This window comes from Scyliorhinus torazame, chromosome 13 (genome assembly GCF_047496885.1).
Source record: "Scyliorhinus torazame isolate Kashiwa2021f chromosome 13, sScyTor2.1, whole genome shotgun sequence".
NCBI classification, from domain to species: domain Eukaryota; kingdom Metazoa; phylum Chordata; class Chondrichthyes; order Carcharhiniformes; family Scyliorhinidae; genus Scyliorhinus; species Scyliorhinus torazame.
This window is the reverse complement of record NC_092719.1, coordinates 142,355,853-142,372,450: the sequence shown is the minus strand read 5'-3', so window position 1 is coordinate 142,372,450 and position 16,598 is coordinate 142,355,853. Positions and strand designations below refer to the sequence as shown.

At 50.5% G+C, this 16,598-nt stretch overlaps 1 protein-coding gene across 3 annotated transcripts in view; it reads right to left on the bottom strand.

The window, feature by feature from the left end:
- pdzrn3b (PDZ domain containing RING finger 3b) overlaps nt 1-16,598 on the bottom strand; it is a 409,349-nt gene that overhangs the window by 6,932 nt on the left and 385,819 nt on the right. For all 3 annotated transcript variants that reach the window (XM_072472228.1, XM_072472227.1, XM_072472230.1), the window contains one exon: nt 7,796-7,912. In XM_072472228.1, the coding sequence (XP_072328329.1) occupies nt 7,796-7,912 (117 nt within the window). The remainder of the gene's footprint in view (nt 1-7,795; nt 7,913-16,598) is intronic.

Sequence of the window (16,598 nt, the reverse complement as noted above, 5' to 3'; positions counted from 1 at the left end):
CTGTGCCTAACTGACTTTTTTTCAACTTCCCTTGTTTCTACTTGGCATCACCCCCAGGCAACCCCACCCAGTTCAGGAATTCATAGTGTGGGAAATAATACATACAACCATCTATGTGCCTTATCATGCACATTGAACGATAAAACAAGGAAAGAAGGAACTTAACAGGAAAATAGAGGTGCTTCTCAGCAGTTTTTAAAAATCATGTGCCATCAATTAATCAAGCTGCATTAGCTATTATTATTTTGGAAATAAAATATTTCTGCCATGAATTTTGTAACAGCAGTGTGCAGGGATTTTAACAAAGTACAATATATCTTTTTCGTAACTTGGAAAAATCACATTAGCCCATTTTGTTTCCTGAAGCGTGGTGCGTATATGAATGTTTGAAACAGGACCAGATGTAGGCCCATTGAGCCTGCTCCACCATTCAATAAGATCTTGGCTGATTGGATTGTAAACTCAACCCCACATTTGTACCAACCCCCGATACCTTTTTTTATCCCAATTGACTAACCCGAGAGGAAATTAGCTTTGTTTAGAGTCATGCTCCAATGCATACAATTGTTTGCAAACTAATGCAGCTTGGGAAAATTGGTTGGTACAGTAGGATTAAGGATATTTCTTATGGGTTACATGGTAAGGACTTCACAGCAGAAGTAGGCCAGCAGATTGTTACATCACAATTTATGTTTTCCGGCTGCATTATATTGAGAAAAGCTCTCAGGTAAACGGACCAACAATTAAAAAAAAGATAATTTTGCCAGGATTGTTGCAAACATAGAGAAACAGCAAATGCACAATGTCATAAGTGCAACTCAGTAACTAACTTGAATGTTTAAGATCGCCATGAGAACCCCGAGGGTAAAGAGGGTGTTTCTGGAGCGTAGTAGGGACAGGGGAGGGCTGGCGCTGCCGAATTTGTGCGGCTATTATTGGGCTGCCAAAGTGGCGATGATCCGTAAGTGGGTAATGGAGGGAGAGGGGGCGGCGTGGATGAGGTTAGAGATGGCATCCTGTGTGGGCACGAGCCTGAGGGCGCTGGCGACGGCACCGCTGCTGCTCCCGCCGACAAGGTACACCACAAGTCCAGTGGTGGCGGCGACGTTGAAGATCTGGGGGCAGTGGAGACAACACAGGGATGAGGTGGGAGCCTCGGTTTGATCCCCGATTCGGGAGAACTATCGGTTCGTCCCGGGAAGGATGGATGGGGGGTTTCGGAGCTGGCATCGGGCAGGGATTAGAAGAATGGGGGACCTGTTTATAGATGGGACGTTTGCGAGCCTAGGGGCGCTGGAGGAGAAGTTTTGGTTACCCCCGGGAAATGCTTTCAGGTACATGCAAGTGAGGGCATTTGTAAGGCGGCAGGTGAGGGAATTCCCGCTACTCCCGGCACAGGGGATTCAGGACAGGGTGATTTTGGGTGTATGGGTTGGGGAAGTCAAGGTCTCGGCGATCTACCAGGAGCTGAAAGAAGAGGAGGAGGCCTCGGTAGAGGAGTTAAAGGGCATTTGGGAGGAGGAGCTTGGGGAGGAGATAGATGAGGGTCTGTGGGCTGATGCCCTGAGTAGGGTTAATTCTTCCTCCCCTTGCGCCAGGCTCAGCCTAATACAATTCAAGGTTGCTCACAGAGCGCAAATGACAGGGGCGAGATTGAGTAGGTTCGTTGGGGTGGAGGACAGATGTGAGAGGTGCTCGGGAAGCCCGGCGAATCACGTCCACATGTTCTGGTCGTGCCTGGCACTGGATGGGTTCTGGAGGGGTTTCGCGAGGACTATGTCCAAGGTGGTGAAAGTCCAGGTCAAGCCGAGTTGGGGGTTGGCACTATTTGAGGTAACGGACGAGCCGGGAGTGCAGGAGGTGAAAGAGGCCGGTATCCTGGCCTTTGCATCCCTGGTAGCCCGGCGGAGGATCTTGCTATAATGGAAGGAAGCGAAGCCCCCCAGTGTGGAAGCCTGAATAAATGACATGGCAGGGTTCATTAAGCTGGAGAGGATAAAGTTTGCCTTACGAGGGTCTGTGCAGGGGTTCTTCAGGCGGTGGCAACCGTTCCTAGACTATCTCGCGGAGCGTTAGGAGGAGGTCAGCAGCAGCAGCAAACCAAGGGGAGGGGGGGTCTCTTTCGGGGGGGGGCATTCGGGTGGGGGGGGGGCTTCCCTATGGGTACCTTTGAATGTCATATGGGGGGGTTACTGTATATGGGGAAACCCAATGCATAAGTTTAGTATAATTTTTGACTGTTGTGTTTGTGTTTCTTTCTTTTTGTTATTGGGGGGGTTTTGCAAAAAATTCTGTTGGAAAATTTGAATAAACATATTTAAAAAAAAAAGATCGCCATGAGAATATACCTTTGTGCTTGGAGATAAGGATAAAAGTTTAAGACTGTTTATTCGGGGTGGTGGTATGCATTAGGGGTATTACGGTACCCTGTGATGCTGAGAGGCTATTGGTAGATAGATGCCAGGTCCCGATTGGATGAGCCGCCTACTGGCTCCACCCAGTCAGGCGGAGTATAAGAGCCCGGGTTCTCCCAGCAGCCGCATTCTATAACTGTGCTGCTGGGGAACAAGTCTGCATAATAAAGCCATCGATTGACTCCTTCTCATCGCGTCTCGTGAGTGATTGATTGTGCTACAATTTATCACGCAAACTTTAAAGAACATGGAGCTCCAAATCACTCCGGAGTGTCTGCGAATTAGCCCCCATGCGACAACTCAGCGGCCACTTTTAAACACTGGTCAGCGTGTTTTGAAGGATACCTCCGAACGGCCACCTGCGTACCTACAGAAGACCAGAAAATGCAGGCCCTCATTCTAGGGTGAGCCCGGAAATCTACACTCTCATAGAGGACGATTTCCAGGTGGCGCTCGCTATGCTGAGGGGAATCTACGTTCGGCCCATCAACCAGGTCTACGCATGCCACCAGCTCGCGACGAGATGGCAAATCCCCGGGGAATCGCTGGATGAATTCTACAGTGCGCTGTTAATACTGGGGAGAAATTGCAACTGCCCACCGGTTTCGGCTAATGAACATACGGAGCTACTGATTCAGGATGCTTTCGTGGCAGGTATGCTTTCGTCCCAAATTCGCCAGCGATTGCTGGAAAGAGACTCACTAGGCCTCAAGGAGGCACAGGCCTTCGCTGCCTCACAGGATGTGGCATCGTAGAACACCCGTGCCTACGCCACCGACCGCGCGGCAGCCTCTTGGGCACCGTGGACCCCCGCCGTGACCAAACTCCCGGATCCATGTGCGACCAACGGGCGCCGCCATCTTGTGCTCCTCCAGCCACGTGCGATCAATGGGAGGTGCCATCTTGTCCACCCCCGACCGTGTGCGACCTGTGGATGCCGCCATCTTGGCTGACGGCTAAGGACCCCGGGATGGACGGCCCCACGGGGCCTGAGGAAAACGCCCCGCTGCAGCAACAGCGACTGTCTTTGGTGACCCTGGACCAGACGCGGCCCCGAAAGCTCCAAACGGCAACAACGACGGTACTCATAAATGGGTACGAGACGCCCTGCCTGATCGACTCCGGGAGCACGGAGAGTTTTATACATCCCGATATGGTAAGACACTGTTCCCTTCCGATCCACCCGAATAATCAAAAGATTTTCCTGGCAGCAGGATCCCATTCTGTAGAAATCAAAGGGTTCTGCATCGCGAGCCTCACGGTGCAGGGGAGGGAGTTCAAGAACTACCGGCTTTACGTCCTCCCCCACCTCTGCGCTGCCACACTCCTGGGGTTGGATTTTCAGTGCAACCTCCAGAGTTTAACGTTTCAATTCGGCGGCCCTATACCCCCACTCACTATCTGCGGCCTCGCGACCCTCAAGGCCGACCCGCCTTCCCTGTTTGCGAACCTCACCCTGGATTGCAAACCCGTCGCCACTAGGAGCAGACGGTACAGCGCCCAGGACCGAACCTTTATCCGGTCAGAAGTCCAGTGGCTGCTGAGGGATGACATAATCCAGGCCAGCAATAGTCCCTGGAGAGCTCAGGTGGTAGTTGTAAAGACCGGGGAGTAGCAGAGGATGGTCATAGACTATAGTCAAACCATCAATCGGTACACGCAGCTGGATGCATACCCTCTCCCCCGCATATCCGACATGGTCAATCAGATTGCACATTACAAGGTCTTTTCCATGGTGGGCCTTAAGTCCGCCTATCACCAGCTCCCCATCCGCCCGAGCGACCGCAAATACACTGCTTTTGAAGCAGATGGGCGGCTCTACCACTTTTTAAGGGTTCCATTCAGCGTGACTAATGGAGTCTCGGTCTTCCAACGGGAGATGGACCGAATGGTTGACCGGTACGGTTTGCGGGCCACGTTTCCGTACCTCGATAACGTCACCATCTGCGGCCACGATCAGCAGGACCACGACGCCAACCTCCGCAAATTCCTCCAGACAGCAAACGCCCTGAATCTCACATACAACAGGGAGAAATGTGTGTTTAGCACCGACCGTCTAGCCATCTTCGGCTACGTAGTGCGAAATGGAGTTATCAGCCCAGACCCTGAACGCATGCGCCCCCTCATGGAGTTCCCCCTCCCTCACTGCTCCAAAGCCCTGAAACGCTGCCTGGGCTTTTTCTCTTTTTATGCCCAGTGGGTCCCCAACTACGCGGACAAGGTCCATACGCTAATTCAGTCCACCGTCTTTCCCCTGTCGACAGAGGCCCGCCAGGCCTTCAACCGCATCAAAGCGGATATCGCAAATGCCATGATGCACGTGATCGACGAGTCCCTCCCCTTCCAAGTCGAGAGCGACGCGTCCGACATAGCTATGGTGGCCACCCTCAACCAAGCGGGCAGACCCATGGCCTTTTTCTTACGCAGCCTCCATGCTTCAGAAATCCGCCACTCCTCAGTGGAAAAGGAGGCCCAGGCCATAGTGGAAGCTGTGCGACATTGGAGGCATTACCTGGCCGGCAGGAGATTCACACTCCTCACTGACCAACGGTCGGTTGCCTTCATGTTCGATAATGCACAGCGGGGCAAGATCAAGAACGACGGAGGATCGAACTATGAGATCTTGTATCGTCCCGGAAAGCTGAACGAGCCTTCCGATGCCCTGTCCCGTCGCACAAGTGGACCGCCTCCAAGCCCTCCATGAGGACCTCTTCCATACGGGGGTTACTCGGTTCTATCACTTCGTGAAGACCCGCAACTTGCCCTACTCCATCGAGGAGGTCAGAACAGCCACCAGGAACTGCCAAATCTGCGCAGAGTGCAAACTGCACTTCTACAGGCCAGATAAAGCGCACCTGATGAAGGCTTCCCGTCCCTTTGAGCGCCTCAGTCTGGACTTCAAAGGCCCCCTCCCCTCCACCGACCGCAACACGTACTTCCTGAACGTGGTTGACGAGTACTCCCGTTTCCCAATCGCCATCCCCGCCCCGACATAACCACGGCCACGGTCATTAAAGCCCTCCGCACCATCTTTACACTGTTCGGTTTCCCCGCCTACATACATAGCGATAGGGGGTCCTCCTTCACGAGCGACGAACTGCGTCAATTCCTGCTCAGCAAGGACATTGCCTCGAGCTGGACGACCAGTTACAACCCCTGGGGTAACGGACAGGTAGAGAGGGAGAACGGAACGGTCTGGAAGACCGTCCTGCTGGCCCTATGGTCCAGAAATCTCCCAGTCTCCCGCTGGCAGGAAGTCCTCCCGGACGCCCTCCACTCCATCTGCTCGCTGCTTTGTACCACAACAAATCAAACACTTCACGAACGCCTCCTTGTCTTCCCTAGGATGTCCTCCTCCGGAACATCACTCCCGACCTGGCTGGCCGCCCCGGGACCCATCCTGCTCCGAAAACATGTGCGGTGCACAAATCGGACCCGTTGGTCGAGAGGGTTCATCTCCTCCACGCGAACCCTCAATACGCCGACGTGGCGTACCCCAACGGCCAACAGGACACGGTCTCTCTGCGGGACCTGGCGACCGCCGGAACTCCACACCCCCCTCCCAACATCAATCACCCCCTCCCTCCCACCGGCGCACCACACAGCCGCCCCCTTCCCGGGTGGATCGGTCGTTCCCCCGGCCCCGCCTAGGGGTAGTGAAGCAGGAAGAGACATCGCTACGCTCCCAGAGATGACGGTGCCCGAGCCAGCGCCTGCATCACCACCAGGGCTGAGACGATCGGGGTGGACGACCAGGGCACCCATTCGACTCATCGAATCTTTATAACAAAGCAAGAAATGCCTCTGTAAATAATTCAGTTGCCCAGCAAAAGTGGCATTGTAAATAGTGCTAGTAGTTTGATATCGGAGCATAGCCGCTGTGTTAGTGGCATCCCAGGTACCGACCCTGTAAACCCCGACCACGGACTCCGCCAGGTTCTTTTTTAACAAGGCGTGAATGTGGTTGTATGCATTAGGGGTATAACGGTACCCTGTGATGCCGAGAGGCTATTGGTGGATAGATGCTGGGTCCCGATTGGATCAGCCGCCTACTGGTTCCACCCAGTAAGGCGGAGTACAAGAGCCTGGGTTCTCCCAGCAGCCGCATTCTGTAACTGTGCTGCTGGGGAACAAGTCCGCGTAATAAAGCCATTGATTGACTCCTTCTCATCTCGTCTCGTGAGTGATTGATTGTGCTACATTAGGTACTAGAGGGAACAAAATTTTGTACTGCATATATTTTAAAATGTTCACCTGTTGCCCATTTTATCATGTTTTTTCAAAAATAAAGCCTGTTCACTAGCTATTTATATCATTGCCGAAATAGCTTAAATTATTGAGCAGAAACATAGGGGGTGGGATTCTCTTGTCACGGCAGCCCTGTTTTCCGGTGCGACACACGCCTGCTGGCAGCGGGATCCTCCGTTCTGGCAGCCAGCCAATGGGGTTTCCCATTGTGGCCATCCCACGTCATCGGGAACCTGCTGGCGTGGGTGCGCTTCAGGCGAAGTGAAGGATCCTGCCGACCGAGAATCCTGCAGAGGATATCTACACTTTGAATACATGAAGTTGGGATCATAGCAATTTAAAAGTGGAAGGTTATCTGCCCAATGTGCATAGGCATTAGTCCCAAAACTACATTTTTTAAGTCCTTTTTTTGGAATGCTGGATTTCTAAAGCAGAGGTTGGATTTCTTGATGATGTTAATTCGGGGCCTGATGCTTGTTTAAGAATCCCTTGGTGAAATTTGGGAATGAAGAGTAGGGTCTGCTCCGCTCAACATTTCAAGGTTACTTTCAAAAAGCGATTCTTGTGTGACACCAGGACGAGCAAGAATGCTGCCCTGACTGCACAGGCACTGGGAACATTCCTCTGGCCCATTCAAACCCACCTTCCAGGACTAACTGAGGGCTGTTGACAGTGAGGTAGACAGCGCGATATTCATAGAACTCTTACACTGCAGAAGGAAGCCATTCGGCCCATCAAGTCTGCACCCATCCTCAGAAAAAGCACTCTACCTAGGCCCACTCCTCTATCCTATCCCGTTGGATACTAATGGGCAATTTAGCATGGTCAATCCACCTAACCTGCACATCTATGGACTCTGTGAGGAAATTGGAGCACCTGGAGAAGACCCACACAGACATGGGGAGAATGTGCAAACTCCACAAACAAAGTCACCCAAGGCCAGAATCAAACCTTTATGATCAGTATGGATCCTGGCACTGTGAGGCAGCAATGCTAACCACTGTGCCAATATTGAAGTCTTTCTTTCTGGCAAGCTGCTTGTGGAGGATAGCCAGCGAGCAGTGTTGAATCTGTCTCGTTTCTTTGCCATGTAGTAGCTTTAAAAACTGTTACTCAAGTTATAGTATTGTTACCTGTTGAAGAATGTTGGCTGTAAATTGCATAGCCTGATGATGCTGTTCTTCGAGCATGTCCATATGCAAATCATCCAGGAAATCGTTTCGATCATCATCCATCCAGCCTTCGTCCAACTGCATTGCGGCAAAAGCAAGATAAACTTATAACATATCTGCATTCCAACAGCAACTAGTAGTAAAATGTGAAACAACTTGCATTTGGAACCATGGTGTCGGGAACTCTGCCAGTTTTCATCGGAGAATCGCTGCGGGGGCCTCTATCAATGGCCCACTACCTGCGCCGTGTAGACTGCGTGTGCGCGATTCATGGCAATTCTCCGGGGACCGAAGAATTGTGGGAGCGGCATTGTGTCGGATTTTGGCGTCAATGCCCATTCTCCGCCCCACGCCTATCGCGATTTCGGAGCGGAGGCACGGAGAATCCCGCCCATGGCATCACACTCACATGCGATACTAATGATTCAGACATTTAGACAACACATGAAATAAGTTTCAGATGGCCATTAATTCCATCCAAATCTCGGTTTAGATGAGACAAAATTTTGATACTGTATTAAAAACCTGACATTGGAATTGTCTTATTCGGTAAAAATTACATTTGTAAATTAATTCAGAAAATTAATACGGAATATATTAGTATATTTTATCAAATGAGTCAAACATACCAAAGTAAGTTGAATTTTCTCTCGACCTAGAAGTGAACAATTACTTAATATATTTTTAAAGAAAATTGCAAGTTTAATGCGGAATTTTCTGCCACTTTTCTGATCTGCAGCCCAGCAGTATCAACTCTTCTTCCACTGTGCTCCTCAGATTTGCATTTTTTTTCGAGCATGTGGGTTATGATTTGTTATCCAAGTTGTTTCCAGTGGAGGCAGACAACTTGCAAATTTTGGCCTGCCACCTCATTTAAATGAGCGGTGTGCTGCCGAGGCGTTGGTTGGACAACAGGACCTAAGAGTGTGCGAGGCTGACATGTATTTCAAATAGCCTCCAGTTCTTACAGAAAGTATGGCGCTCTTAAAGTGAAGCTGCACTGGATAACTGAAGGTTGTAAATAACTCACACCAATACAATCAAAGTGAGGAAACATTATAGCCAGGACAGGCTATTCCAAGATTCAGCAGGCTCCAAGGCTCGCAGATGCCTTGCTGGAGGTACCAGTGTTGGAAGGGAAAGGCGATGTTTCCATGTGGGGAGAGGTTAGGGGGAAGTGGAAACAGATGGCAAGGAAGGTAACTACCTGCAGTCTGGCCACAAGGACCTGGCAGCAGTTCCAGAATAAGTTCAATAAATTCACACGTGACCAAAGTCAGTGAATACATCATTACATCACCTCTTATACCCTGTAAACTACCAGCCGATCACACTGCTTAATGCACAAGACCCTCATCATTCTTGGGACATGTGCCTAACATTCAGATACACCACCTCACTCGCACACACTGATGCTAACCTGCCACCCACCTCTTGTTGCCGCCACATACCTCCTGATATTCAGCTGTGATAGGCTCATTATTCTGAGAACTATCACCCAATCACTGACAGTTGATCAGAGACCACCTCCTGTTCAGCTTGAGTTGTCTTTAGCACTGGTCCTGGATCAGATAATAAATACGAGGAGAGCTCGCTGAAAACCTGTTATGGGTCTTCCATGGAGCACTTTCCTCAATCTTCTTCTTTGCCGAGCTTCCCCTTTTTGCATCCTCTACTGCATTTCTTGATCATGTTGCAGATCAAGAAGCACTGCAACCACAGCCCCCTTTCCTGGGTCAGGGATACTTCCTGACTGGAAGTATTAGTCCTCTAAAACCAATTTCCAAAACACACAGCCTCAATAGATGTCAGTCTACAGCACCTCATGTAGAACTCTTCAAGTAGTCCTGGTCCAAGGCCCATCTTGCAGATGAATGATTGATCTTTGGCGAATGGCAAGTTAATTTGTTGGCGCATCAGCGTGACCCAGAGTTAGTAGTGCGGCATCACGTCAACCGGTAGTGGTACAAGACATCATGACAGAACTAGCTCAGTTGCTTTTGGCAGAATTAGGGACTCCGATATGAGTGCCTTTCCCAACACAGTATGGCACACAAGCCACGCCAGAAGTGGCTGACAGCACTGAGCCCACCCCCACGAGGGTGCCCATCTTGCGCAATCTCCAGTGGATCTGATATTTGTACACACGGTGTCTCAGCCAGATAAATAAATGGGATAGATTACCGTGCTTTGCAACTGATCGACACACAGTAGAAGCAAACACACTTAAAAATCTTGGGGTTCAACAAGTCAGCTTGCAAATCACTATCTGGAATTACATTGAGCCAGTTTTCTTTAGAACTCTCAAACTTTAGGACGATAACAAAATGTTATTTATTCCAAACAGAGATTGCTCTATTTTACAGCCTATTGACTGTCGTACAAACTGCTATGCAGATCTTGAACATCGAAGAAAAAACTGTTGTTACGATCTTGTAATTTAATGATACACTGGTGACCTATTTCAAATCTGTTCTTCCTGTTTTCCCATCCTCCAGAAGAACATTACAAAAGCAAAAACTTGCAAATGAAAACTACTAAAATTTCAACATTATATTACAGATGAATGTTTCAGCAAAAAAGCTTAGAACTTAGGGCTAGATTCTCCGATTGTGAGGCTATGTTCTCACACCGGCGTGGGAATGGTGGCGTTTTACACCTGTACATTTCGCGCAAAACGGCTACCGATCCTACGTTTGGCTGGGGGCTAGCATCCGAGCAGTGTAGAGCACCTGGCTCTAGCTGCCAATACGGCCCGGAGAATTGCTGGGTCCGTGGCCACGCATATATGCACAGCAGCAGCCTGAGTGATCGCGCTGTGCAACATGGTGCAGGTCGCATGCGGACCTGGCCTGCAAAATAGTGCCATCTTGGCCGGATCGGGAGCCCTGGACCACCCCCCAACAGTGCCCCCTGCCCCTGACAAAGTTCCCCCCTGCCCGTGGATCGGCCCTTCCCCGACTGTGGCGCCGCTGGACGGAGTCCACAGCCGCCATGCCGAGTTCCCGACGGGTGAGACCATGAGAAACCCACGTCATTGGGAACGTGACCGGTCCAGGGCGGAGCATCGGGGGGGGGCCTCAGGCAATGTCGATACGGCACGCTGCTTTGGAGAGGGCAGAGCATCGCAAACGTGGCGCCGCACCCAATTTGTCGGTAACGGGTATTATCTGGCTGATCGCCGAACGCGATTTTGGGGTCGGCAATGCCGACCGAAGAATCCTGCCCTTAATATTTAGACTTTCCCTCGATATTACACCAGTACCATTGCGTGGTGCAATACAACAATTGGTTGCAGCTATGACAGATTTGCTCTTGGTATCGGGGGATGGGGTGTGTGCGATTTTCAGCCCATGATCGCCATCAGAGAGAACGGCAATACGGGCGGAAAATCCGGAGAGAATCGCATATCCCAATTTACCCATCCCTCGTTGCCGATATCATGAGGTTCACGCCCACAAAGAGCAGGAATCTCAATTAAATGGATTCCAGTATTATTAATTGGCCTCCCCATGATCACGCCTTCACTAGATATTCATACTTCGTCGTCATGACGTTACATCAACAAGGTTTACAACAGCTTTTAAATATGGTTTTCAGCGGAGGTGATACCTTCAGGGGTGCAAACGAAATATAGCCCCTGGGGGGAGGGGCACATGCCCGGGAAGTAGCCTGACGCTGCCTGCGGCACTGGTCGGAAGTGCCAGCCTGGCAGCGCTGGGGGCAGGTTTTCATGGTAACCTCAAGGGTGCGTGTGTGCTATTTACGTGTGGTTGTGGGGTGGGGGGGAAAAGAGAGGTAGGCGAGTGGGCAGTGAGAGGGGAACATGCAGGCACGGTGCTGGGAGCGGGTCCTGGGGGGAAAGAGGGGAAGCCTGTAATACGTCCGCGGTGGTGGTGGGGAAGTGTAAAACGTAACTTCTGATTGAGGATCGTTGAAAGACAGTGCCCCAATCTCTGTGGAGTCGGGTCGTGCTCCATCAGGCCCCACCTGCGTGATGGAGTAAACCACGGCCACTCTTTTTTTTCTCTTTTGAGACATTCCAGATCTGGAGTGAAAACTGGTCTGAGGAACTGGGAAGCTACACGTCAGTTTTCAGTCTGAGCCTGACACTCCAAAAAAATATGGCAAGGTTCCGGCCAGAAACTCGGAAGATTGATTCTGCCAGATGCCATTATAAGTTATTGCAATCTGACTTTTATGGCTTATGCTCTGGGTAACTGTAGCGCACAATGACTTATGAGAGAGACGAGAAGTGATGAAGTCGATTCAGGCTTTATTAAGCGAGACTTGTCCCCAGCAGTTCAGCAACAGAATGAAGCAGCGGGGAGAAGCTCGGGTTCTTATACTCCACCTTCAGGGTGGAGCCAGGAGTCAGCAGCCAACCAGGACCCGGGATCTGTCAGCCAATAGCATCACGGCTTCACAGTCCCACATGACCCCTAATACATACCACCACAATAACATAGCAATTACTGAACAAGGACCTCTGGATTTTACGTTTACGAAAATAACACAATAGAAACTAGCTGTATTTTGTAATGGGATTGCATGGAATTATAGCTCACTGCTTTCACAAGTGTCACTATTCTTTCAGTCTTTGTTGATTGGTCATTATTTTTGTGCTTTTGCCAGAAGTGGAGCTTGGCTGTAAAACTGAGGAACTGGAGCATTTATTTTTGTTCCTTTTTGTTCACAATGGTGTTGTGATTTTGAAGAATGAGGCACTGCCATAACTTGCTTGAGCTACAGCCAAGTGTATTTTTGGAGTACCTTTTCTCAACACCATTTAAGTGTCCTTTCTCAACCTCGACTTATGGGCAGCACGGTAGCACAAGTGGATAGCACTGTGGCTTCACAGCGCCAGGGTCCCAGGTTCGATTCCCCGCTGGGTCATTGTCTGTGTGGAGTCTGCACGTTCTCCCCGTGTGTGCGTGGGTTTCCTCCGGGTACTCCGCTTTCCTCCCACAGTCCAAAGATGTGCAGGTTAGGTGGATTGGCCATGCTAAATTGTCCTTTGTGACCAAAAAAGGTGAGGAGGGGTTATTGGGTTACGGGGATAGGGTGGAAGTGAGGGCTTAAGTGGGTCGATGGGCAGAATGGCCTGATTCTGCACTGTATGTTCTATGTTGTCTAGAATAGCCGTTTTTAACGTTGTACAATTAATTACCTATTTACTAAGGTTGACTTTCAAAATTCAGAAAAAATATGGCTGTTATAATCTATTCATTTACATGTACCGAAATAGTAAATGGGAGCAAAGGTAAAAGACACAGAAATTCTTTGCACATTTGACTTAATTGAAAGCCAACTCAACGATGTGTGGCTAGTTGGATTGGCTAAGCTAAATTGTCCCCTCATGTCCAAAGGTTAGGTGGGGTTACGGGGTTGCAGGGCATCGAACCTAGATAGAGTGCTCTTTCAGAGGGTCGGTGCAGGTTCAATGCGCCAAATGGCCTCCTTGAGCATTGTAGGGATTCTATGATAATCCATTGAGACACTACCCACCTACCGAAACAACAAACAGGAAGAAAGATGTACTCCAGAAATTCTGCAGAAAATACATAAATTAGGCAGTTGAGCAAAAGAGCCTTATTACAGAAAATATGTAGATACTGACGAAGGTCATAAGGTTAAAGGAAAAGTAAAGGATAATTAGGGAGAAAACCCTCTAAGTTATCAGTGTCATGGTTAAGAACCGGAAGTCCACACTTCGACAATCAGACTGTCCAGTCCAACCACACACAATCAACAAAGACTGTGCGCAATTTTCCTGTTATGGTTTCTGCTTTATGCAACATGCCAATTACCTGTGAATTTTCATTTCGAGACAATAAATTCATGATCCCTATTTTGGGGACAAAATTAACATTCCTAACTGTTAATTGAACAGCCTCAGTTGTTTTTAGACATCCTGTACAATAGTGGGTGAGACTTTGCAATCTGTAGCGAACCGACTTGCCCACAGATTATTAACAGGCTTTTTCCTGGGATGCATCTTTCAGCTTACTTTTGAAAAAGTGCAGCAACCCCGTATTTGTGATCTTTGTGATCAGGGCAAGCAATTGTGTAACTCTTTGACCAATCAGGTTGAATAATCATGAACGAGCAGAGTAGAGTCTGAACTAGGAAGTAAGTGTCACGTAGAATATTTAATTCAACGTGAAATCAGGTACGAAATGTAGAATAAAGGAAAAATGCTACATATAGAGAGAAACAAATATAAAGGGAATGTTAAAGAAAGAATACATTAAAAAAAATCTCCAGCAACAATTAAAAGCTGAAGGAATTAGGCTATGGGTGCGATCCTCCCCGAAGATTTCTAAGTTCATTTGTGGTGGATTTTCAGGGACATTCCTGCCGGTGAGTTCCCCACCGCCATTCAATGACGCTTAGTCACTTTATTGGGCCCGAGGGAGTTTATCATTGGTTTAGCCCACACTTAGAATTTTTTTCCATACTGGGGAGGAACTCCGATATCAGGCCACCATTTTGAAAGGGTGCCCCAATCTCTCAGTGAGCTTGTGGGTCACCCACATCCCTCACCCATGGGCAATGTCACCCCCCACACACATGGACACTACCCCAGACCCCAAAGTGAGGGCACCCTGCTGTGGGGTCCCTGAGGGTGTCCCCTTACAGCAGTCTCTCCCTTCTAGGACCCCCACCCATCACCGCCCAACCTCCCAGAGTCTCCTACTTACTTGCCCTGCACTCCCCCACCCTTCAAACCTCCCCACTACCCTTGCTTTGTGGGCATTCTAGAGAGAATACATTTTTAATACACGATAAGTCTTGGCTACTGCCAAGTGCCCTCTCTGTTACTTTAATAAATATAGGGTGTCCCCTGACCCTTGGCAGTGCCACCTTGGCACTCAGGCCCCCCTGACATCTGAGCAGTGCTCTTGATGGCTTGGCAGTGCCATCCAGACAACCTGGCAGTGCCACGGTGGCAGAGACAAGATGCCCATGTTCCAGGGGGAGGGTCATGGAGCCATCCTGAACTTACCATGGGCAGCACGGTAGCACAAATGGTTAGCAATGTGGCTTCACAGAGCCGGGTCCCAGGTTCGACTCCCCACTGGGTCACTGTCTGTGCGGAGTCTGCACGTTCTCCCAGTGTCTGCGTGGGTTTCCTCCGGGTGCTCCAGTTTCCTCCCACAGTCCAAAGACGTGCAGGTTAGGTGGTTTGGCCATGATAAATTGCCCTTAGTGACCAAAAAGGTAAGGAGGGATTATTGGGTTACGGGGATAGGGTGGAAGTGAGGGCTTAAGTGGGTCGGTGCAGACTCGATGGGCCGAATGGCTTCCTTCTGCACTGTATATTCTATGTTCTATGTCTATGTTCTCACCCAAGGGTCTCCGATGGCCCGGGTGGACCATCCCCCCAGATGCCGTTCCGCCTGGTCCACGTTTGTGTGGACCCGCATTGATCGGTGCCGGGCTGCAGCCTCCCTGGGGAGGCCGTTGGATCCCAGGCAGATAAATAGTACGTAGCTTTACAACCTACTTGCGCGAGCGTCATTTGGTTCCCCTCCCATTTGGGGTGGAGTCCTAATTTGCAGAACTCCAGTGAATCTCGCGAGGCACGGAGCCTGTCGGGAGGCTCTTTGCAGGCCTCTCCTGGGATTCTTCGGCCGCGCTGTGATCTCGCTTTAGCGCAACGCAGCGGGAGAATTGTGTCCTATATTTATTAAAGTAACAGAGGGGGCACTTGGCAGTAGCCAAGACTTATCATGTATTAAAAATGTATTCTCTCTAGAATGGACAACCCCACCATTTTTTGGCAACTTTAGTTCACATTTATCAGGTGAGTTCAGCAATTTCAGCTCATTCCATGGGCGAGATTCTCCGACCCCCCGCCGGGTTGGAGAATCACCGGGGGCTGGCGTGAATCATGCCCCTGCCGGTTGCCGAATTCTCTGGCACCGGATATTCGGCAGGGGCGGGAATCGCGCCGTGCCGGTTGGCGGGCCCCCCCCGGCGATTCTCCGGCCCGGATGGGTCTAAGTCCCGCTGCTAGAATGCCTGTTCCGCCGGCGTGGATTAAACCACCTCTCTTACCGGCGGGACAAGGCGGCACGGGCGGGCTCCGGGGTCCTGGGGGGGGCGCGGGGCGATCTGGTACCGGGGGGTGCCCCCACGGTGGCCTGGCCCGCGATCGGGGCCCACCGATCCGCGGGCGAGCCTGTGCCGTGGGGGCACTCTTTTCCTTCCGCCTTTGCCACGGTCTCCACCATGGCGGAGCCGGAAGAGACTCCCTCCACTGCGCATGCGCGGGGATGCCATGAGCAGCCGCTGACGCTCCTGCGCATGCGCCGCCCGGCAATGTCATTTCCGCGCCAGCTAGCGGGGCACCAAAGGCCTTTTCCGCCAGCTGGCGAGGCGGAAATCAGCCCGGCGCAGGCCTAGCCCCTCAAGCTAAGGGCTCGGCTGGTCAAGATGCGGAGGATTCCGCACCTTTGGGGTGGCGAGATGCCGGACTGATTTGCGTCGTTTTTGGCGCCGGTCGGCGGACATCGCCCCATATATTTCAATGGTGAATCTCTCAGTGCAGTACAATTATTGTTCAGTTTCTGAAGAAGCAGGGCAACTCAGACAGGAACTTCTTTTAAAAAAATTTATTTACGGGATGTGGGCATCGCTGTATTTATTTCCAACCCCTCGTCGCCCTTCAGAAAGTGATAGGGAGTTGCCTTCTTGAACCGCTGCAGTCCCTGAGATGTTGGATTTATACATGTGACTGCACATTTGCAGTTGTTGG